The sequence below is a fragment of the Fukomys damarensis genome, unplaced genomic scaffold, assembly GCF_012274545.1.
Source record: "Fukomys damarensis isolate Sample0158 unplaced genomic scaffold, DMR_v1.0_HiC HiC_scaffold_35, whole genome shotgun sequence".
NCBI lineage: Eukaryota > Metazoa > Chordata > Mammalia > Rodentia > Bathyergidae > Fukomys > Fukomys damarensis.
Genome location: NW_022900947.1, coordinates 17,980,857 through 18,003,721, shown reverse-complemented (window position 1 = coordinate 18,003,721; position 22,865 = coordinate 17,980,857). Strand labels below are relative to the sequence as shown.

Sequence of the window (22,865 nt, the reverse complement as noted above, 5' to 3'; positions counted from 1 at the left end):
TAAACAACCCATCCTCGTGTGCCCTGCTGGGAAGTGTGGATCCACGCTCGAAACCTTAGACGGAGCATCAGGAAGCAGTGCTGCAGCTCTGAAAGTTCACTTTGCAGTGGCAGCCTTTTTGGCATGGGGTGGGTGGGTCTGGGGTGCGCTGAGACCCTCGGATCTTTGTGGGATCCCCTCCGCTGGTCCCCACTGTCAGTGCCTTTCCGGGAAGGTGGGGCTGCAGAGTCTGGAAAGGCTATAGGTTTGCAGGGATCCCTTGGAAACTAACATTTGAACACTGGAATTATCTTCCCAGGGATTTTCAAACATAAATAAAGGTGTATGAAATTTATGCCTACCAGCTTTAAAAAGTTAGAAAACAAGGAACATAACAGCACATACAGTCTTAGCATCACCTACACTTAATATTACAATGTTATAAAATTATAAAATATTATATTTTTGTGGATTTGGTCATTCACCCTTATATGCATTTATCCTTATAGTACAACTTTGATCCTACTGCATAGAAAAGTTAGTGTGCTTTTTTTCCCCCACGGAATGTGGCATCATAAGGCTGTCCCTGTGTCACACTGTCCACGTGACCCCGGTTTCAAATTGCTACACATCCGCCCCCATGGACTGGTTGGGCGACATTTTACCGAGCCTTCTACTATGGTCAGGCATTGTTTCTAGTTTTATTACTCTTCATATTAAAAAAAAAAAAATCTACTTTTAATTTTTTCCTAAAGCTAGTCCATTTCTTGGATTATTCTTAGCTCAGATGGTCTGAGCAGTTTCTGGGTCATCGGTGGAGACATTTTGAGGGCTCTGGATCACATGGCCAAGTTGCTACAGGGTGGGGGGGCATCTCCGTGATCTTCACCAGCGCTGGTCTCAGTTTTAAATCTTGGGGAAATGTAAATGAGATGCAGAGTTGTTTCTTCACTGCGGCCTCGTTCTGCACCACACCCGCCTTCCCGTTGGTCTTGAACTGTGTGCGTACAGGTGAGTGTTGTGAGGCACCACAAATTCCAGTGGAGAGTTTTTTTTTAAAGAATTCATAATATAGGCGATTTGTCTTTTGCTTTTCCTCCCTCCCCTTCCTTCCTCCTCGCTCCCCCTGTCTCTCTCTCCTTCCTCTTTCTCTCCCCTCCTTCTCCTTCTCCTTCTCCCTCCCTCCCTCTCTCTCTTTCTCTCACACCATTGAGTGAACCCACAGCCTTTGCACTGTATTACACCCCCAACCCATTTTTTCTTTTGCAACAGGGTGTCACTAAATTGCCAGGTTGCCAGGGCTATGCTCAAACTAACACAGTCCTCCTGCCTCAGCCTCCAGAGTGCTGGGATTACAGGTGTGCGCCACCACTCCTGGATCCCTAGAATTTCTTGAAAGAATCTTTTCTATCAGAAATTTCTTTCTTGAGTTATATTTGGATTTACTCATTCAAACCCCCTCCCCTCTCTCATTCTTACCGATGGAAAATGCAGCTCTTGAGGATGACGATTGCTAAGCAAAGGCTCGGGGATGAAGAAATCGGTGTGCGGCACTTTGCAGCCCACGAGAGGGAAGACTTGGTCCAGCAGCTGGAGCAGGCAAAGGAACAGGTGGTCATGAATGTCCGTCAAGGGCGTGGGGTGGGTCTGCACAGCTGGGCACAACCCAAGGGTAGACATGCGCCTTGCATCTTCTTGAATGCTGGAGATGGACAGAGGGTGGCACCAACTGTTGTACTCCTGCGTGCTGCCCAGGTTCCCAGCTGACGCTTGGGTGTCTGGCTGACACGGGTGGCCCTATTTAGAACACAACCAGAAGCTGTGCCCCCATCCGGGATAGGCTGGGAGGGACCAGTACTTGACAAGCTGGCCTTTGTTTGCAGGTTTCCACCAAAATGCTCAGTGATGCTTCCTAGGTAAAATCCGAGCAGGGAGCAGCTAAGAGCCTGCTGCTCGTTTTCTTCCACTTGCTAATTGGTTTTGAAAAGTGGAACCAAGATACCTGGCTCTAGACTGGGTTGGAAGCATTATTCATTTATAAGGTGCTAGCAGTGGTTCCTGGGTTCTGGCTTCACCCTCTGAGAGCCAGTGGCTGAAGGGCAACTGCAGTGGTGGGACTCAGCTCTCTCGCGAGCTGCTGTGCCTTGGCCATCCCGGATGGAGTAAATGCCTGGCAGGAAGGCAGCCCCTCACCACTAGCTTTTACCCAGTATGCAGTGTGTGTGGTTTTATAGCATGCAAGTGATAATAAGAAACTCTCTAACAGTCATTTAGCCAGGCAAGTGGCTCCATCTCTGGCCATAAAATGCCCATGTCTGGGGACCGTGTTGAGTGAGGGCACTTCTGGGGTTGCAGATTGAGTCTTTGGAGCATGACCTGCAGGCCTCTGTGGATGAGCTTCAGGACGTCAAGGAAGAGCGGGCCTCCTACCAGGACAAAGTGGACCGGTTGAACCAGGAGCTCAACCACATCCTGGGCGGCCATGAGAATCGCATCATCGACGTGGATGCCCTGTGTATGGAGAACAGGCAAGTGGTCATCATGCTCAGTGCCGCGCTGGCCTTCTGGGTGGGACAGGCCAGGAGTCCTTTGCAGTTTTTTTGCATCTGAAAAACTTGCCTTGTGAGCAAAAACAAAGTTGTGGCCCCCAATGCTACCAATGAATGTCACATACTAATTATAAAGTAAGTGAAGAGGCACAGCAGGCCCATGCACCGAGCCCTCTCTCTCCCCGACCCCTTCCCCGTGTGGGCCGGCAGGCTGAGGAGCCAGCAAGAGCTACTTGTTATTGCTATCAAGGAGAGGGAAAGGAATAAGAAAATAAATTGAGAAATTCCCTTAGCTCTTTCTTCTCCCCGAGGCGAATTTCAGTGTGTGTATGTGTCTCCCTTAATGTTATGCCTGGTGTCGCCTCTTCTTGCCTTGCTTCCCAGTGGAATCATCTTAATGAGAATTATGTGAAAAGTGTGTTGATGTCCCTTAGGGGCCCTCTGCAGGGGCTGTTTCAGAGTGGGGTGTTGGTGATTTGGGCATGTTTGACCTTGATCACATCCATTTAAGAAAAGGTTACAGAGATGTACATTTTTCTCCTCCTCCTTTCCGGAATGAGAAAGGAGGCATTATTTATAAAAAATAGCTCTTCTCGCAAGTTGTTTTTATTTTTTTCCTCTTCTAGTTTAGTGTATGTTTTTTATTTTGCTCCCAGACACATCCTAGTGGGATATATTCTTTTCCAGGTACCTTCAAGAGAGATTAAAACAACTCCACGAAGAGGTCAACCTCTTGAAATCGAACATTGCCAAATACAAGGTAGCGAAATCACGATGATAATGCTGGTGATTCACCATTATACATCTAAATGTCATCCTATTTTAATTCTCTCTTATGTGCCAAAGATATTTTAGTGCTTGCCTGCCCTCCCAGATAGAGCCCAATAAGAGCTTTAACCAGGGCAACCAGTAAAAATTAACCCCCAAACAGCATCAAAGCAACTTTTGCCAGAGCCCCTTCTACAGCTGAAGTCAACCAGGCATCTGAGATATCCAGAATCTGAACATTTCCATGTTACAGCCTTGGTCCATGTGAAATTAGGGTTCCTATCCATTTTCTCTGTAAAATGTGCAGTCATCAGATGCTGTTTGTCTCATAATCATCCATAAGAAAATGGTTTCTGAGGGAGGAAGAAACAAAGATTGGGAAATCACGCTCCAAACGATAATGTTCACGTCACATTGAAAGGACAGGGTGTTTGAATTCTCCCCACTGTTATTTAGTCTAATTCCAGCACCATTAGTTTGATAATATCTATTTCTGCAGATGTTAGTTGTAAGTGTTATAATTAGAAAAATCTCCTGGGTTTCTCCGCTTTGAAAATAGATTGATTCCTCTTCCTGAGGGTGAAGTTTTACAGCCATCGAGATGCATGGGCGAGCCCGCTCACTGTCCTGGTTGTTGGCATGATCTTTTGTTCTCAGAAATTTCCATGCTTTTTCATTCCATAGGGAGCACACTTTATTCTACACCAATCTATAGATACACACGCAGCCAAAGAAACAGATTTGAATACGTAATTTTAAAAATAGGTGGATGCATTCATTTAGCATTTATTCTGTTCTGTGTGCCAAACACTGATACATACATCATGTCAATTGTAATGCATGAGTTCACCCTGAGAATGATGCAGAGGCAGCGCACATGTACCACCTTAATCTGTGTCTGTGGCAGACATCACTAATCAATCATGGCTCTCTTTCCAATCCAGGGACCAGACCTTCCAGATATCACCATTGGTTCATGAAAGTAAACCTTTTCCCTATTTCATGTCCATTCCAAAGGGATTTCCATAACTAGACTTTACACATCAGACTGCATCCTTACTTCAGATTTAATTTAATTTAATGAACATGCATCAAGCAGCCTTTGAGTGTGGGGGATGCTGTAATTACTATCATTTTGCCATCTGTAAAATCCACAACTCTAGCTAGGGCTGTGGATCCCATGTGTCAGCATGTGGATTTTGCAAGAGGTTCTTGGTGCCAATGGGTAGGTGCATGTCCTCCAGTGAGGTGTTTTTACATTGTTGGTTTTTCTAACAAGTGTTTTTATTTCCTTTCAATGCTGCTGTAGAATGCTCTTGAGAGACGGAAAACCTCAAAGGGCCAGGGCAAATCCAGCAGCAGTGCTCTGACTGGAGTCCTGTCTGCAAAGCAAGGTAGGCACTCACGGTCCAGGCAAGGCCACTTAGAAACACATGTCCAAGCTGCTGGGTTTGCAGATGGGGAGCCAGGCGATCCTAGAAGTGGTCTCCAAACTTGTACCTGCATGGGAATCACCTGGAAGTCTTGTGGTAGCACAGAATACCAGGTCTTCCCCAGAGCTCCGATTCAGCAGGTCCAGGGTGGGCATCTGTCAGTAAGTCCAAAAACTTCCCAGCTAATGCTGCTGTAGGTTCGGTGGTCCTGCTTTGAGAATCAGTGCATTATAGGTTTTCTCAATGACTTAATCCTTTACCAATACACTTCCCTACCCCCAGTCACTGGCTGAGCATCTCTAAGATGTGCTTCAGCCTTCTTGAGTTTCTCCATCTCCTGGCCTCTGCCATCAGAAAAAGCCTGGTAGCTGCTGGAGTCATCTTACCATGGAACACGTGCCTTTTTCAAACAAGCTTCTATTGATTGCAATTTTGTTCCTCCTTCTTGTTGATTCCAAAGAAAAATAATGATCTTCCTGGAACAGGGCAGGGGAATAAATAGCAGAGGTCTTGTGTTCTGACGCTTAATATTCAGAATTCAGCTCTAAACACAGGCTCTGCATTGCACATGCTGGCCCATTTTGCGGTTGTTGACGTTGTCACCAGCAAAGGCTATGCGGCCTCTCCATCCGAGCTGAGTCCCCAGCCTACCTAACAACCAAGGCTCTGTTCCCAGCAACTTCTTTGTTTCCACTTCACTAGAAAAGAGCATCCTAGAAGTGTTTTAAAAAGAAAACTGTAATTCTAAAAATGTGGATGGGCCCAACGGTGTCTAGCTCTGGCCGCCATGGATAGCAGACTGGCTGTGAGCATGGAGACCCAGCCAGACGTGGGTGGCAGAAATAGGCGCCTGACCTGACTTCCGAAAAGCCTACTAGGCAAAGCCTATCGCCAGTGATCTACCGGCACTGGTAATCCAAACCTATGAATCTATGGCCACCTATTATGAATAGTCTTAAACTGACCCCCATTGAAGGAGCAAGAAATAATTTTAAATATATGCAAACATTTTGCTACAGGAAGTCTGTCATGCATTAATGAGAATAGAAAACTGGAAGTGATGTAAATGTCCAGCAGTAGTTCAAAACATTATGTGTCTATGCATGAACTATTAAAGCTGCAGCTAAATTTTAAGTTTTGTGGGATATTACTGGGGCAGACGGAGTATCGTCAAGTGAAAGAAAGCAGTGCTTTTCTCCATTTTTGTTTTTTTTTAGCTACGTGTAGTTACATAGGAAATGCTATTCAGAGAGCTATTGGGAGAGATTTCTACCATTGCTTTATTGTGTCTGGAAGGAGTAGTGGTGGTCATTGTATATTTGTGTTATATCTCAGCTTATTCACCCTTCCTAAACATATGTCACTGCTGTAATAAGGCAGGATATTGGGTGCATTCAAACCAGACTTCTTCACAGGAGACTTTTCTGACTCTGAGGATCTGAAAAAGCCAAGGGAGGCAAAGTCAGAAGCAAAGGTTCTTCGTTTAGATCAGCCATGCTGTGGAATGGGCTAGCAGCCAGGAGTGCCTTTTTTTCTTCTGTTTTTGAGACAGGGTCTCATTTGTAGTCCAGGCTGGCCTTGAACTTGCTCTGTAGCTGAGAGTAGCCTCGAATTTGTGGCAGTCCTCCTGCCTCAGCCTCCCATGTGCAGGAATTACAGGCGTGTGCCATCACACCTGGCTCACTGAAGCCATTTTGAGCCCAACCAGACAGAAATAGGGGAGTGGAGTTTTAACAGCATTACCAGTGAAAGAGATTTTAGCAGACTATATTCTTTTATTATTTATTAACGGCGTTTTATTGCCAAAGAGGCTAATGAAGTCTCACATTATATTAACAGAAGTATCCTCTTTGGAATAAAGGAGATGACAGCACGAGCTTGTGCTAAGTTGGTCATACCACACCTGGACTATTCCTTTATGTATTTGAAGTGGCAGGAGATGAATCAGAAATTATTTCTTAGACACTTTTGCAACCAGGCAGAAAGCAGGGGGATTTCCTATCAGAGCTGTCCATAGATGACTGGAGATTTGTCAGCAGAGACTTATCCAGGGCAGGGTGTGCATGCTGCGCCACTTAACATGGTCTGGATCCTGTAGTTACACTGACCTCAGTATGTTGTTTGGCTTCATTTTGAACTTGGCCATGAATGTGACTTGGCAGTTTGGGGAGTAATAAGCTTCCAGGAACAGCTAGTCTGTGTGTAATGAACTCCTTCCCAACATTCGGATATTAGCAGGCTGCTTTGTGTTTCCATACCTATCTTTGTGCCACTTAGGCTATTATTTGCTTAATTTTTTTTTCTTTAAAGCAGTTTTAAAGTGACCCATTTTATGTGGCCTTGTCCTGCACAGAAGTAGCATCTATGAAGTCACTGGTTTGTTATGCCATTTGTTTTCTTTTGTATAGTATCGTCATATAAGGACGTAGCTATTGAAACTCAAAAAATGATTTTGCATTATGTATAAGTGCCTACGTTATCTCGCCGCTTGCTAAGGTATCACACCATAGGACACTATTGCAGGGCAAGGATCTCAGGGTGAGGAGTCACTGTCATTTGCATGGAATTGTGGCTTTTAGCCAATGTTTTTAGTCTGTCTGTACCTTGCTTTCCTGTCGACAAAATAGAAACAAACATTACTGAGGTTTTGGGCTCTGTTTTTTTTTTTTTTTTTTTTTTTTTTTTTTTTTTTTGGTTTTAGGTCTCAATGAGTTAGTTGGAATGAAAATGTTTAACATACTGGGAAAATGCAAATATTATTTTTGCTTCAAAAAATTATGAATGGCCAGGGCTGTAGAGCACAAACCCAGTGTACACAGGGCTGGGTTCCATCCCTGATATTGCAAAAAAGAGGGCATGCGTGGCTGATGAACATCCCTCAGGACTTTTTCTTTTCTCTTTAACTGTCATACTGAATTTTATTTTACTCTGGACTCTTGAGGCAGACTCTCCATACCATACAGTAGCATTTAGAGGCTGAGAGCCTCCCATTGTCCAGGAGGAAATGACATTGGTTTGCGGTTCCATTTCCTAGTAAAATTCACAACCCAGTTGTCAATTTTGCGTCCCATCTAGTTCAGGATCTGCTCTCTGAGGATCATGGGTGCAGTCTCCCGGCTACTCCGCAGTCCATCTCGGACCTGAAATCTCTGGCAACTGCCCTGCTGGAGACGATCCACGAGAAAAACATGGTCATTCAGCACCAGAGGCAAACCAACAAGTAGGTGGCTGGACTCTGGGGGAGAGGAGGGAGGGGTGGGACAAGGCTACAGGAAGGGAATGGCAGCCAGGTGGAGCCACAAACCTCGCAGGAAGCAGGTGGCGGTGGCAGCCCTCAAGTCTAGAAGGACACGCATTGAACTAGAACCATGCTTCTTCTTATGTCAGACAAGGTCTTGGCTGTAGGCTGGAGTCGGGCAGTGCAATAATCCTGGTGGGCACATTTTGGAGACTTATGGGGATCACACACTGAGTAATACATGTTCCCTAGTGATTTCCTGGGTGACTTTGCCTAGCTCTCCTCCAGGTCTGCTTTTAGGGGTGGACCTGCCTCAGTGCCATTTCTGCCTGACGGCTTGGGGGGCTCTGACTGACATGAACCACCCAAGCTGGACTTCTTTAAGCAGCTGGACTTGTAAGGGAGGTTAGTGGCACTCTTCTGGATCATCAGGAAAAAGATGGTGGAAAGAACCAATAAATAAAACAGAATGTCTGTGTGCATATGTGTGGTGCTGAGGACTGAACCCAGGGCCATCACACTAAACTACATCCCCAGCCTTTTAAAAAATTTTTGTATTTTGAGATAGGGTCTTGCTAAGTTGCTAAGTTGCCCAGGCTGTGTTTGAGCTTGTGATCTTCCTGCCTCAGCCTCCCAGAGTGCTAGTATTACAGGCTTATATACGCATGCCCAGATTATTGGGTTTTTAAAACACATGGACTATGTTGTATAAAATCAATCCAATTGAAGTAAGTTAAAATAGCAGGTAGAAGCAATAGAACAAAACTGAAAGGTGTTCAGATAATGGTGAATAAAAACTAAATTAAAACTGTATATTACACAAATTAACACATTTTCTGCTGCTGTAATTGAATACTTGAGACTGGGTAATTTATTTTTTAGAAAGAAAGAAATTTACTTCTTATGGCTCAGGAGGCTGGGAAGCCACGATCCCAGCACCAGGATCTTAATCTTAGGAGGGTCTCTTGCTGTGTCATCACATGACAGAGGACGTCACATGGCTAGCTCCGTCTCTCTCCCACTAATGCCACCACAACCACGGGGTTCCCACCCTCAGGACCTCCTCTTATCCTGATTACCTCCAGCTCCCACTGATGTCAGAATTTGGGGGCTAAGATTCCAGCACATGAACTTTGGGAACACATTTGGATCTCAGGAAGGCAGCTTGATGCTGTGCCACCTGCCCTGCGAGGGGCCTGGCACCTGGTCTGATGCTCTACCAGCACTGCCCTGAAATGTACCGGAGGAGCTCACGGCTTTCCTCTGAAGATTCCACAGTAGGTGAGTTCTGATCGGAGATCTGCGCTGACCCGGAAGCAGAATGAGTGTGCAGCAGCAGCTAGGCTTCCGGCCAGGAGGGGAGGGAGGAGAGAAGGGTGGGGGCTGACAAAGACGGGGACGTGGGACTGGGAGAGGCCACGGGAGATGACTGTGAAGACAAAATGGAAAAGGCAAAAGACAAGCGCTGCGAAGGCCTCACAGGAGACGAAGATGTCTGCGGAAGGAAGCAAGGAATGCTAAAGGGAGGCCAGTGTCTCCACGGGGTGACGAGGGTGATTTGTTCCAACAGTTTGTGGCCATCTTGCACAACGAAACTTTAAGCAAGCCACCCCACGCTGAAGAGCAGACACCTTTCAGGGAGAAGGAAGCCAGCATCTGCACGTCCTGCCGGCCTCTGCCTTCCCGGCAGCAGTACACAGTGCACCTGCTTTATCCTTACTTGCCGCACAACACTTGCCGGGGCTCTGGGGCTCTCTCCGGCCTCCTCAGGTCTTCCAGATCCTGACCCGTTCTCAGCAGGTGACCTCAAGAAGAATGGGCCACTCAGCATGAGCCCATCCGCCTGCTGCCACCCTGAAACCAATGTCTTCCTGACCTCAGCAACACAGGGCCCATTTGGCGGCCTCGTGGTCCACCCCAGCCGTTGCCTTTGGGGGCTTTGCTCTCCTACCACCTCCTCTTTCACCCTCTTTAACTCCTCCCCTCCTCTGGCTTCTGCCCCTTCTCCCTGAGCCCGGAAGCCTTTCCTCCACCTGCTGCTTCTGAGGCATTCTGATCCCCTGGCATTGCTTCCCAGACTCTTTGGTGGCCACTGTCAAAGTGTGCCCGTGGGCTGTCTCTGGCAGAGCACTGGGATGGGCACTTCATTAGAATGCAGACTCAGGGGAACCTCTGTAAGCCTGGGGGAGTCCACATGCAGGAAGACACATGACCTTGGCTTGCTACCTCCTGAGACCTCTTCCAGCACGTTCCGCTCAGTTCTCTCAGTCAGTCACCAGTGTCCCCAAACTCTACCTTGGCATTTCTTTCTTTAATTGCTCCACAGCAGATCGCCATCTTGCAGTTGCCCTTGGAGCCTCCAACTTTCTCTGTGGTCTTGTTTCCTTTTCCTTCTGTTCATTGTCCCCCAGCTCAATCTTACAGGACCTTTTATTTCTGTCCCCTGCTCTGACCTCATGCCCTGTCCTCATGCCCTGTCACTGCCTTCGCCCCTCATTTTCTGCAGGCTCTTCTTAGAGTCTGTCAAGGCATCTACATCAAGGGCATGATCCCATTTCCAGGTGCTAGACTGACAGTTTCTCCTGGTATCCCTTCAGCTCCTCCCATTCAACCAATCTAGGACTCAGAACACGTTCTTAATTTAATTACTTTAAAATGTTATGCCCTTTGTCCTAGGTGGCCTACTTCTAGGAATGTATCCTAAAGAAAAAACTCAGAATGACTCCCTATGAGGTATAAGCCTAAGGTTGTTCACTATAGATTCATTAGTAAGGATGAAAAAATGGAGACAGGCCACATATCCATCAATTGGAGAACGGTAGACTCAGAGTCCATCTAGAAGATGGAGTGGAATGTGCCATTTAAAGTGAGCTTTAAAGAACATTTCATGTAGGTTGGACAGAACCTGAACAGCTCGGGTCTGAGCTGCCCCGGGGTCTGAAGGTTGGGCCTGTCACAGCCACTCTGCTGTCCTAGTGCTGAGCACGGCGCTGACCCCAGTGAGGCACAGGATAGTTTGCTGGGCGTGGATCGACCCTCTGCTGGGCCTCTGCTCCTGGTCCCTTCATGCCTGTGCCCCCTGGTGGTCGGGCTGGATGGCTGTCCTGTGTTTGTGTCTGACATACTCTCCTGTGTGCTCCTCTGCCTTTTTCCCTGTGGACCATCACCACCCCCACCCTCAGGCTCCAGCCCATCCTTCCGCCACACACCTGCAACCCCTGTGCGCACCTGCTGGCTGCTGCCCTGAGCCCCTCCTCCAGCCTGCGCTGGAGTCCTCCCCACCATGGCTCTCCTCTGCAGAAGGATCCTGCTCTCCCGGCAGGCAGGTGCCCTGCAGTGCTTCTCACCACAGCCAGTGCCCACACACACTTTCTCCCCATCAACCCCAGCCTGTTTTTTCTTCTTCTCTCCTTTCTTATTTTGAGATAGGGTCTCACTAAGTTGCCAAATTCCACAGTCCGGGCTTGAATTTGGAATCCTCCCGCCCTAGCCTTCCAGAGTGCTGGAATTACAGGTATTTGCCACCATGCCTGGTGGGTGTTTAATATTTTAAAATATTTTTTAAGCCCTTCCATGGTTAAATAACAATGGACCTCCAAACTTCTCCCCTCAACTACCCAAACTCTTTGCTGGAAGAAGCTACTCTTCCTCACATCAAAGGGGATGCATATACTAGCAAATACATTCAGATATTTATATATATTTTTAAAACAAATGATAGCTAGGATTCATCACAGAAAAGTTTTCCTTTTGTAAAATTTTTTCTGCACCTCGATTTCCCCCATAGCAATCGATCATGGAGATTGCTATATATCAGTACATAGAGTGTCTAATGTGCCATTTTTCGTGCATAGAAGGTCTTAAGTTTCATATTTTCAGTAAATATTTTAAGATTGTGTAAAGAAACTATACTACAAATGAAAGGCTAAGAGAAGACTCTGAATTTGGCCTGCTTACTGATTTACCTTTATAACCAAAATAATAAAACAGCTCTGGGATGGTGGTGTGGTGTGGAGAAGATGAAGGTGCTCCTTTCCGGGGGCGCGTGCTCCCCCTGTTGGTGACCCACTGCCTGACAGTTCCCCGTCAGGGAGAAGTCCAGACGGAGCCATCTTGAAGAACGATGGGTAATACTAGGACTTTACATTTTGAGTGACGTTCAGTGATTAGGCAGTTTGTTTGAGGTTCTTCTTGCCAAAGAGCTGGCAGTTGTCTGGTTATGGCTAAAGAAGAGGTTGGGCTGATTCATCTAATGATCTAGTGTAGAGCATTTGTAGGAGGGAGATTCAGTGGCTAAAGTGATGTTTCCTTGGACATGAGTTTGTTTCCCAGCCTTCCCACAAGTCCCAGGGGTGGGCAGTGGGTTTGGGGTGAATATATTAACACACTTTGCTGCTGTCCCTAAAACTGCTTCCTCTTCCCCGGCCAGTGACTAATGGGCTTGGCTTGGAAGTTCATTTTCTTGGGTAGCAGGGAAAAGGTGTCATGATATTTTGAAGGCCACCAGACTGGGCTGGGGCATGGGCGCGGTTTTTCCAGGTCATGTAGGGCTACTCCTCATGTAGGACTGGGCCCCTCAGGGACACTCACTCCTGGACTTCTGCAGGCACAACTGTGGCCCATTCCTGAGCCATTCCTGTTTCTGAAGATTCCTAACCCCACCACCCTCAGTGCTGTCATTTTCACCAGAAACCATGTTGGAGATGGGGGTGATGGTGCACACTTGTAATCTCAGCAGTCTGGAAGGCTGAGGCAGGGGGATCCCGAGCTCAAGCTTAGCCTGGTCTACTTAGCAACTTACTGAAAGCCTGTCTAAAAAATTAAAAAAAAAAAATGGTGTGGGATGTGGAAAAAAAGGAACCGTGCTGGAATACTCATCTGTAGACCTTTGTCTTGTGGATTTTCCTAGATGGCCAGGTAAATATATGCTGAAATATCCCTACTCTGAAAAAAAAAAAGACAAACATAACTGAATAAAAATTTATTTAAAAAATATCCTATCCTACCCACTCCCCTGAAAAGCTACTCTCAAACCACCACCGTGGCTGTCCCTTGCATGCCCTGCTAAACATTTTGAGGAGTCATCTCTGTTCCTATTTCTTATAGTTTGTTGTTGTCCTAGCCCTGTCACTTGAATCCTGGGCTTCAGTGAGTATAGTATGGTGGGAGAGGCTGTGTTGAGATAAGCTGTGTGTCCTCGAACAAATTGCTTAACTTCTCTGTTCCTTAATGTTCTTGTATGTAAAAGAAGCATCATAATACAATGTCTACCATAGAGTCTCTGTCAGCTTGGAGGAGATAATGCCAGCTAGGTAGGTGTTCAGCGTGGCCTATGCCTCACACATGCATGTAGGGAAGATTAGTCAGCTGTTTCTGATCATAGCAGTGCAGTCGCTGTATTGTTGATTTTGCTACTGTTACTATTACAACTACCACAACTTCTCCTGGGCCCATTTTACTACATCGAGTCCTGGGAAGTTGGTACATGTCAGAACAAAAAGAAAGCACCTATTACTGACAACCGGACAAAGCCCCTAGAAGTAGATGGTTGATGACACCTACAAATTCACACTGTTCTGTTTCTGGGAGAAATAGCTGTGTTGTCCAGGGACCAAAAATGTGTCTGCACTGTGCCCTCACACGCAGCCCAGATGGCCTCCCTCAGCACACCCGGAAGAGCGGAGTCGAGTCTTTTGTTTTGGAGAGGCTGCCACGAACAGATGATCTGATTTTGTTACAGAACAGGTGTCACATTGAGCGTGGTTGTGATTGCATCTCTGGCCTGTCAGCTGGTGAAAGGGAGCTGGGATCAGGAGGTCTGAACAAAATATTGCAAGCAAGGTTAGAGGAGCACTGTCTATGAAAAGATCTAGGACCTGACAGCAAAAGAAGCCCAATAGATGGAGTGATGTGGAAAGTAATTGATAAAGGCAGAATTTTAAGACTTAAAAAAAAGAAGAAAGGAAAACTCTAAGTACTCGGATGAGGAAAATTACATACAGTAATGTCAAAGTGTTCTGTGAACTCAAATGGAATATTAATTAAGATGCTACGAGTCAATTCAGGTAAAATAAGGATGAATCCAAAGCCATATATATGTGCAGACCTATACATATTCATGCCTCTCTATGTACGTGGGTGTGTGCAGCTATCTCTGGAATCTAAAGAGAGGTAAGAGAATAATTCTGCTCTTCTGATTTATCCTGCTGCAAGGAATTGAAATTTGGCTATTAAGGTGATTTCCACATCATTTTAACACAGCAGTTTCCAAAAAATCCCCCAAATAAAATAAAGACCAGTTTTTCAATTTCTAGGCCAATAGAAGGTAATTGAAGTTTTTGATGACTATCATATCATTCACCAGCTGTATTTAATTTTGTATGGAGCAAAGGAGAGGGGAATGCAAGTCCACATCTTTGTCCACTTAAGCATGTAGTCAAAGTTTGGCTTCCAAGTAAACAGCGTGATCTTTTCTGATGCATATTCTAGAACCGGATATGTCCCAGTGAGGCAGCATGGTCATCTCAAAAGCAACATTCAAATTGTACTGATTCTGAAATTCCTGAAAACTCTTTTGAAATGCTTATTTGAATTCTCTCTGAAGATAATTACAAATCATGAAAAACAAAAGATTTATCTTATTAAATATATTTATTAAGGACCGACTGTGTACCAGGCATTGTGCTAAACCTCCAGGCTGTGGTCATCCCTGGCCTTGGGTGGGTCTAAGAAGGCAGATCTTACTAGTTTAGTCTCTTACGAGTCATATTACCCAACCATTTTCACCCTTCTTGTTTGTTAGACTCAGTTGTTTCCAGAAAATCCAATCCACCCTTAAAGAATCAACGTATGGTCCACCTAACGGTAACCCAGATTGTTACCCTTAGCCATGAGCAATTCTCAAGTAGGAAATTCTGCAAGGCATTTTGGACAATGGTAGAATAAGTTTTTGCTTTCCCAGGGGAACCACTGGAAGAGGACTTGCTTGAATGGGATGTAGGCATAGATGATATAGATATGCATAGATACATATATACACACATGTGTATATGATCACCTTAGTTTCTGTTTTCCTGTGTGACTCAGTAGAGTATGTGTGGCACACATACATGCATATGTGTGCTCCATTTTTAGCATTTATCTCACATTTCCAACCATTTTCTCTCTACTCAGGCACTCTTGGGTTTCCCTGGAAGCCACCTCTCAGGCCTAAAAGCTGACGGGTTATTCATTAATCTGTTGTCATTTTCTCCCCTTTCCAGAATCCTAGGGAATCGGGTAGCTGAGTTGGAAAAAAAATTAAGAACTCTGGAAGTTTCTGGTTTGTGGAGTCTTCCAGGTAAATAGAACTTCAGAACTGTTTTTTTTTTTTTACAAAGAAGCTCTCAGACAGTTTGCAAAGAAGATTCTACCTTTTTAATGTCTTTATTTGTGGGTCATTGCTGAAAACTCTACAAGTGTTTTAAGTGTAGAAACCATCGTAGAAGACAGAATCAGAAAATACAATAAATACTTTCCTTCTCATGTATGAGGCACCGAATTCTGCTAATCTAAATTCTGAATTCTGAAATTGTCGGAATTTAGGTGTGTGTCTGTGTGCGTATGTACCCTTTGTGAATGTAGTGAATTGTTTCATTTTTTCTAAAGATTTGTTCAAGTAATCATCACTCCTAAAATGAATGTAAGCATATACAAAGATTTGTGCAATTTAATCATCAGTCCTGAAAATGAATATAAAGATCTTACAAAGATTTGTTCAGTTTAATCATCAGTCCTAAAATTGAATGTAAGCATGTACAATGATGTGTTCAGTTTAATCACCGGCACTAAAAGTGAAGAGCCAACAATTTTTCTAATGCAGTGTACTTCACAACCACCCTTTCCTGCTTTCCGCCATCTCATTTTTGTAGCTTGAACACAAAAATTTCCCGAGGAATTTTCTCCCCAACATTTGCCCGACATGTGAGAAAACTGATGTTTCACTTTAATTAGCTGCATTTATCCCATTTATCTTGGTAAAATACCCCTTTCAGGAGACCCCTGTCAGCTATTCCCTACTCTTTAGAAACTTATATTTATCATTTTCTCCCACCTCCTCTTTCTCTGGAAGGAACAGTGTATATTTTTAGTTGCTTACCCTTTCTGCACAGAGCGGTCTCCTGTTCCCTGAGCTCGTGTGGGCTGCTTCCTTGTAATGGATGAGAAATGAAAATTGCCACAGGGGGGTGGACACCATCCACTTTTCCTAAACGTAAATCGGAATGGCCACCGTCGGTTGCCTGGAAGTGTGTTTCATAAATTAGCATTTTGAGCTGAGATTCCTTGAACTTGATGTCAACAGACCTAACAGAAGTAATTAGTGGCTAGTGCTGTCCTGGGGATCGGAATGATCCACTGGACACAAGACCCTTTGGATGCTATTATGGGCCTTGCTTTTATTGCCCTGAACTTCAGCGTAGCTGAGCAAATGTGTCACTCATCTGTAGAATCGTGTTGCCATTTCTATGCATGTACCGACCAGAGTTTTTATTTGTTTCTTCTCAAAATGACAGTGAAATGTCTTGCTGCTTCATTTCTGTAATGTGTATAAAAAGATAGAAATTGAAGAAGGGGACAAATGCTGAGAATTTTCTGTCTGGTGGTGTGGGGTCCAGGTGAGAATTTCTAAGGCGATTTTGCAGTAACGCTTGTTTCTCTCCTTTCTCTGCTGCCTGAAGGCCTGAGCTACAATGTTTCCATAGGATTTGGCCGTATGTTCTTTTTGAAATCTGTTTTTGTGGCTAATATCAGCCCTGCATACTGTCTTCCCTGCATGTAAATACAAGGAAATTCATTATGTATGTTTCCTTGAATGTTTCTTTCTTTCTTTTTTTTTTTTTTAGCCAGGGATTGAACTCGGGTCCTTGCGATTGCAAGGCAGGCCACCGAAGCGCTGAGCTGAATCCCCGGCCCTCCTTGAATGTTTCTGACTAGAATAGTCCATTGAAATAGAGAATCCAATTAGTACAAAGCAAATACTAACTTTGAGGGACCTGACTGAATGAATTTTTGGGTCATGGCCATGGTTGTTCTAGTCTCTGGCCTCAACTAGATACAACAGGGGTGGACGGCAGGGCAAGCGCTGGTTCTCCAGCTCTGATACGGTTTGTGTAGCCTCGCCTTGGTGCGAGATGAAGAATGTGTCAATAAAGCCTGGGGTTAGAATGTGTTATGATATCTTAATCCCTTCAGAGTAAGGGCAGGGGAAGCCTCCTGCAGCCTGAGTCTGCTGCTCGTTGTTTCATGTGTCTCCAGTGAACTACTGAGGAGTGGAGTGAGAAACAATGTGTTCTTTTCCTCCTGCTGCTTCTCTCCATTTCTTCCCTTCCTTTTCTTTCCCTTTCTGGTCCTCTCCCAAAGTAGGAACCCAGTCACAGTGTTTGGCCTGTTTCTTTTAGAGAATTGCCAACTCTCTCTCTCGCTCACCAGCATCTTGAAAGGGTCAGCGTCTCCTCCTATGAATCGGCCCATTGATGTGTGGACTCCCTCCTAAGTACCAGTTTTGTGAATTTGCTGCAGAACCAGGCACCTGCTCAAGCCCCTCTCAGAATCTGCAGTCCAGTTAGAGGAGCGAGACGAGTATCATCAGGCAGTGACAGGAAAGCATTGAATGGTGTAGGATTCAGAGCTAAATGAGTGGTGAGAGGACGACGGGAGGAGTCACTGCCCATCCTAGAAGGACAGCTGAGATCAGGCCACGCAAAGATGGTGAATGGTTGGCGTAGATCGTACAGCAGCCATTCCCATGCCTGTGGCAGACATTGCTAACCTATCACTTTGTTCTTCCTTAACAATTTCAGACCTGGCCCTCAGGCACTCCTCCACAGTGGCTTTCCAGGAAGCCATCTATGGTCAGAGCTGACATGTGAAAGAACACTCCGCCCTTTCTGCATCCTGTCTGACTTGCTTGTTTTAGATGAGGCAATTGAGGCAAGAAATTAGATGATTCCTAAAGCCACAGGGGCTGGTGTGAGTGCAGGTGTTCAGGTTCTCCTCTCTGTAACCTTCCACTGGTGCTGGATGGCTACACCTCTGAAGAGGGAGCAGGGGCAGATCAGGCCAGCTGGACAGTGATTCGCCCAGCAAGGTGGGTTGTAGGGAAATAATTCACACCCAGAGCAATCTCTCTGGAGACTCTAATGGGCAACGGTGGAAGAGCCTACTCACCCCCTTGCTACACAGCAGAACGGCTCTTGGACTTCCAGCCTTCTGTGATTTTTTTCTTTGTCAGTCTTCTCCCTCCCTCCTCTCTCAGTCCATGCTACAGAGCTCTTGATGTTTGCTAGACTCGCGATCTTGCTAAGAAGTCGGTACGTCAGACATATGTCACGGCATGCAGACAATCATCTGGATAGCAGAGCTTATCCCAAACTGTTTAACCTGTCTCTCACAGGTGGAGAAGCTATGGGGCATGGTGAGGAAGCCAGAGGGTGGGCCCCACTAGCCGCACTTGTCAGCAGGGATCACCTCCCACCTGCCCCAGCCCTCTGCCTGCCAGCTCATTTCCTCAGCCCTTGTTCACCTCTGCAGGGAGAATGGTACTTGGTAGCTCTGAGGGAAGATTCCAGGATTTGTCCATGGCAAGCAAACAAACAGACAAGCAAAGCAAAGAAAAGAAAGACAGAAACTATGTGGCTTGAGCAGAGCCTGGCTCTTTGAGCTTTTTATTTTCATTCTGTCTCCACTCCTCCAAGCATTGACCTGTGATTTAACAGTACTTAGTACATTTTGGAGAAGGAGGGGGGACCTTTGAACCACAAGGAATAGGGAGAGTTGGGAACGGTGGTGCATGCCCATAATCCTGGCACTCACAGACTCAGGCAAGAGGGTTGCAAGTTAGAGCCCAGCCTAGGCAATTTAGTGAGATCCTGCTCAAAAGAGGAAATAAAGTGGGCTAAAAATGTAGCTCAGTGTGAAAGCCCTGGGTTCATTCCCTAGCATGGGGGGGGGGTGGCAGGGAGGCAGAGAGAGGGAGGGAGAGAAAATATGAATTAGAAATAGAAAAAGGAGCGGCCTTACTACTTTCACTGGACTCTAGTTTAATATCTCCCTCCTCTCTGTCTTTTAGATTTAAGAGTCAAATGAAAGTATAAGAATTCAGATCATCAGATTAGGACTTGATTTAGTCCACACAGATGGAATCTGGGCTTGGAAAGAATAGAACTAAGTGCCTTCTAAGAAAAGGTTTTGAATCCTTCAGACATTTGGCAAGAATGACCGAGTCCTGGCATTTTACTTTAAGATCAGGCAATGGTCTCTCCAAGAAAAAGTCTGGAAAGCTTACTTATTGTCTCCCCAACCCCCATTTTGACTGCATATAGATGAAGGAGGCTTCCATTTCCCTCCTCTACATGCTCGTGGCTCAGACTTCTGGATAGGTTTTGCTAGGACCAGCATATTTGAAGCACCACTGGGGTATGGAGAATGTGGTTGGGTGGGGTCAAGAAGACACTGCACCCTGATGAATTCCCTTGGTGAGAAAGCACCAAAGGCCTACCAGAGGCTGCCTTCCTCACTCAGCTATTGCCAGCTCCCATACTGCCCACACTACTGATTCTTTGGCTACCAAGGCAGAGGTGCTTAGGGAGGCTGATTGGAATATGGAGGGGCAGTATGTGTACCTTACCAAATCCCCTGGAGGCTAGAGAGCTGCCAGTCCACCTGCCAAAGAAACATGGCTCAAGAAACTCTGTCCTGACAATGATTTGTGGACAGGTGGTGTTGCTTTGATGGAGAGAAACAAAAGAAATCTACCACAAGCCACCTGCTCTGCATTTACTGCCCAAGACCTGATCACCATGAATCTATCAAGGTGCTTCCAGATTGTGTCTTTGCTGCATGAAGGGAGAGCTGGTCATGCTGACTTTATTCTTCTAGGCTCCTATCAACAGCCTGAGCAGCAGATTAATAGTTGTCTTTGGGAATCCCCTGTAGACTGTGGCCCTGAAGATTCCTGGGTTTTTCTGTATAAGACAATAGAAGTTCAGGGTCAGCTCCTAGTAGGTTCTATTCTTTGGGGACAGTTCTTGGCTGACAGAAACCAGAGGCTGTGACTGCTGGTCCATCTGCCTGAGGCAGCAGTACTACTCAGGCCCACCAGGTGCTATGACTCCTAAGAATAATGCATTAGCCAGTTGTTCAGACATTTCTTAAGCACTTGCCATGTGCAAAGGTCTCCTATAAAGTCTTGGAAATAAAGATCATAAGAGACACAGCCTGATGGGAAAATAGTTTAACAAGTAGGAGGGACTCAGAGGCTGAATAATGAAATTGTATCCGTGGTTTGACCTTATTCTCCAAAGAAGTAGTAGACATGTTAACCCAAGTGCCATTCTGTGCTTGGCTAAACCTGCTGTGAGGAAAATCACAGGACTTTGGAGCCTCACGTCTGAGTCCCAGAGATGTTCCTGGGCTAGGTTCACACAGTTTCAGCAAAGATCTTACCCAAAGTCAGACAGATAAGACTGGCATGTAGGCTGGACCCGTGGCCTCTGGGGCTTCACTTCTCACACAGTGAGAGAATCGCAAAGCCTCATGGGCCAATACTTGACATCATATCCTCCCTGGTGGGCTCTCCCGACCTCTGGGACTGTATCACTTTCTGTCTGTCTGCCTTGTGTCTGTCCATCATGCTTGTGTTCACAGTTGCTCTTCCCTGGTCCTCACCTCTGTGGCTTGCCACAGCCTCTAGCATGGAGCTGTCATAGTTTTCTTTTTCTTCTCGTTGTCCCAAGCATTCCCATCTGTTTGAGGAGTTGTTACCAGTAGGTAGAAGGATGTGGCTGGACTGGAACTATATATTCTAAATGGAAGTTCAGCTGGATAGATTCAGAAGACTTGATACTGTCTGCCTAAGGATGCAGTTATTATTCAAGCTAAATGACTAAGTAGAATCAAATCAGATATAGGGTGCATGGAAGCCAGCACTAATCCTTCAACAGGTGACATCTGCCAAGCGCTGGCTAAGCACCCAAACACTTTGCATCAGTCAGTTCATTTCATCTTCACAACCACCCAAGGGATGGGGGCTGTTACTCTCCCTCACTTTGCCAATGAGACATGTGAGGCCTAGAAAGGCTAAGTGACTTTCTTGATGTCACCATTTAGCAAGTGACAGTATCCAGAGCACACACAGCACAGTATAGCCCCAAAGCCTACTCTGCCAAGCCCTCTGCTGTTGTTAGAATTATTTTGTCTCACTCACTCCGTTTCTAGAAGACATACAGGCTGCCTCTCAGTAGAAGCATGTATCGCCAGCCGAGCTGAGCTGATGGTTAGGAATGAATCAGGGTCTGTCCATAAACATCTGGCCTGGACTTTATAGCCCCATCTTCAACTTAGAGAAAGGGCCTGCTGGCTATTCTGTTCTGCATTACCTGCAAGGGAGTAAGGATCCTAATCAATCAGCCAGTTCATTATGTAAGAATAAATGCAACGCAGCTCCATGATGACATAACACATCCGTTTTCCCCTTTCCCATGACAGGGGGTAAGGATACCATACTGTTCCGTGAACCTGCTCTTTCCACCACACCAAGGTCGAGATCCCCACTGCTGAAGTGTGTTGAGCAGCCCACAGAGAACCAACCAAGTCCCAAGGATGGTAAGTGTATCTATCAGTCAGCCTTCTCATCTCTGGAACACAGTGCCTGACACCTACATCTTGAAGGACAGAAGGTTTAATTTAGCTCATAGTTTCAGGTTTCGGTGGATTCAGTCCACATTTGGCTGGTTCCGAGGCAGAAACTTCATGGCAGGACGGTGTGGCAGAGTGGAAGCTGCTGTGTTTGTGGGAGCCAGGGAGCAGAGTAGGGGCACAGGGCCAGAGGAGAATGGGTGAAGGCCCACACATAGAATCTAAGATCACATCACCACCCACTTAGACATACCCTGGGGTGTGCTTTATCAATCTGCTAGGTATTTCTTAATCCCTCGAAGTTGACACAGGGGGACTAAGTGTCACAGTAAGCACACGTCAATTTCTCTGCCTTTGGCTGGTCTCCACAGACCTCAGGTCCCCTCCCCTCCCACAGCCCAGTGGCACCATCTAGGCAGTCCTCACATTTCCCCTTTTTGCTTACCCGGGGTGGTCATCTTGGGTGGACCTCGCAGAAGAATGCAGAGCCCCGCACTCTGGCATCGTGGCATAGAGATTAAAAGGGAGGACTCGGGAATTAAATAGAGTTCACATTCTAGTCCCCTGTCATAGGGGCTGGAAGAATGTGGGTTAGTGACTCAGTTTCCTCTCTTAGAAGTGGTAACATGTTCTTGGTACTTTGCTTGCCTATAGTGAGGTCTGGGGACCAGTAGACTGAAGGGGCAGCCTCCTCCCCCAGGAACATGGATTTAGAGGACACTAAAGACCCGTTTAAGAGACCAGACAAGGCACCAGTTATGATCTTTTCCCATAGAGTTTTCCAACAAAACTCTCTTTAGTTATGCTGTCGTGGCTGCACAGTGTCCTGAATCAATTGAAAACATTGACCTTTCATGATCATTTTGACTTTGGGGAGGAGCCAGAAGTCACATGGTACCGCATCTGGTAAACGAGGTGGTTGAGGACACACTACTATTCGTACAGTCCTGCCTTTCTGTTGGATAGCACTTTGCAACATCATTCAGTGTATTTTTTTGTTTTTAGTAATTCATGAAGGCATTTTCCAAAGAGCACTTTCAGCACCGCTTCAGAAAGTGTCATGAATGTGGGGATAAGTGTGTCTGGAGCGAGGGGTGTATTTTGAGAGGCATGAATGGCAAGGTGATGTTTACTGTAGTAGCTGCTTTTTAAAAAAAAAACATTCACTGTACATTTTGATCACACTTTTTATTCTCAAATATTTCCCTCTTCTGGGTTCTCTCT

General features: G+C 45.8%; 1 protein-coding gene across 5 annotated transcripts in view; it reads left to right on the top strand.

The window, feature by feature from the left end:
• Nucleotides 1-22,865, top strand: part of Ccdc149 (coiled-coil domain containing 149) — a 61,486-nt gene that overhangs the window by 26,706 nt on the left and 11,915 nt on the right. For 3 of the 5 annotated variants that reach the window (XM_033758816.1, XM_019205444.2, XM_019205445.2), the window contains exons 4-11: nt 1,474-1,590; nt 2,335-2,507; nt 3,216-3,288; nt 4,606-4,690; nt 7,805-7,949; nt 15,230-15,306; nt 16,685-16,717; nt 21,492-21,608. In XM_033758816.1, coding sequence (XP_033614707.1) covers nt 1,474-1,590; nt 2,335-2,507; nt 3,216-3,288; nt 4,606-4,690; nt 7,805-7,949; nt 15,230-15,306; nt 16,685-16,717; nt 21,492-21,608 — 820 coding nt within the window. The remainder of the gene's footprint in view (nt 1-1,473; nt 1,591-2,334; nt 2,508-3,215; nt 3,289-4,605; nt 4,691-7,804; nt 7,950-15,229; nt 15,307-16,684; nt 16,718-21,491; nt 21,609-22,865) is intronic. The other 2 variants (XM_019205443.2, XM_019205446.2) reach the window with 2 other exon arrangements.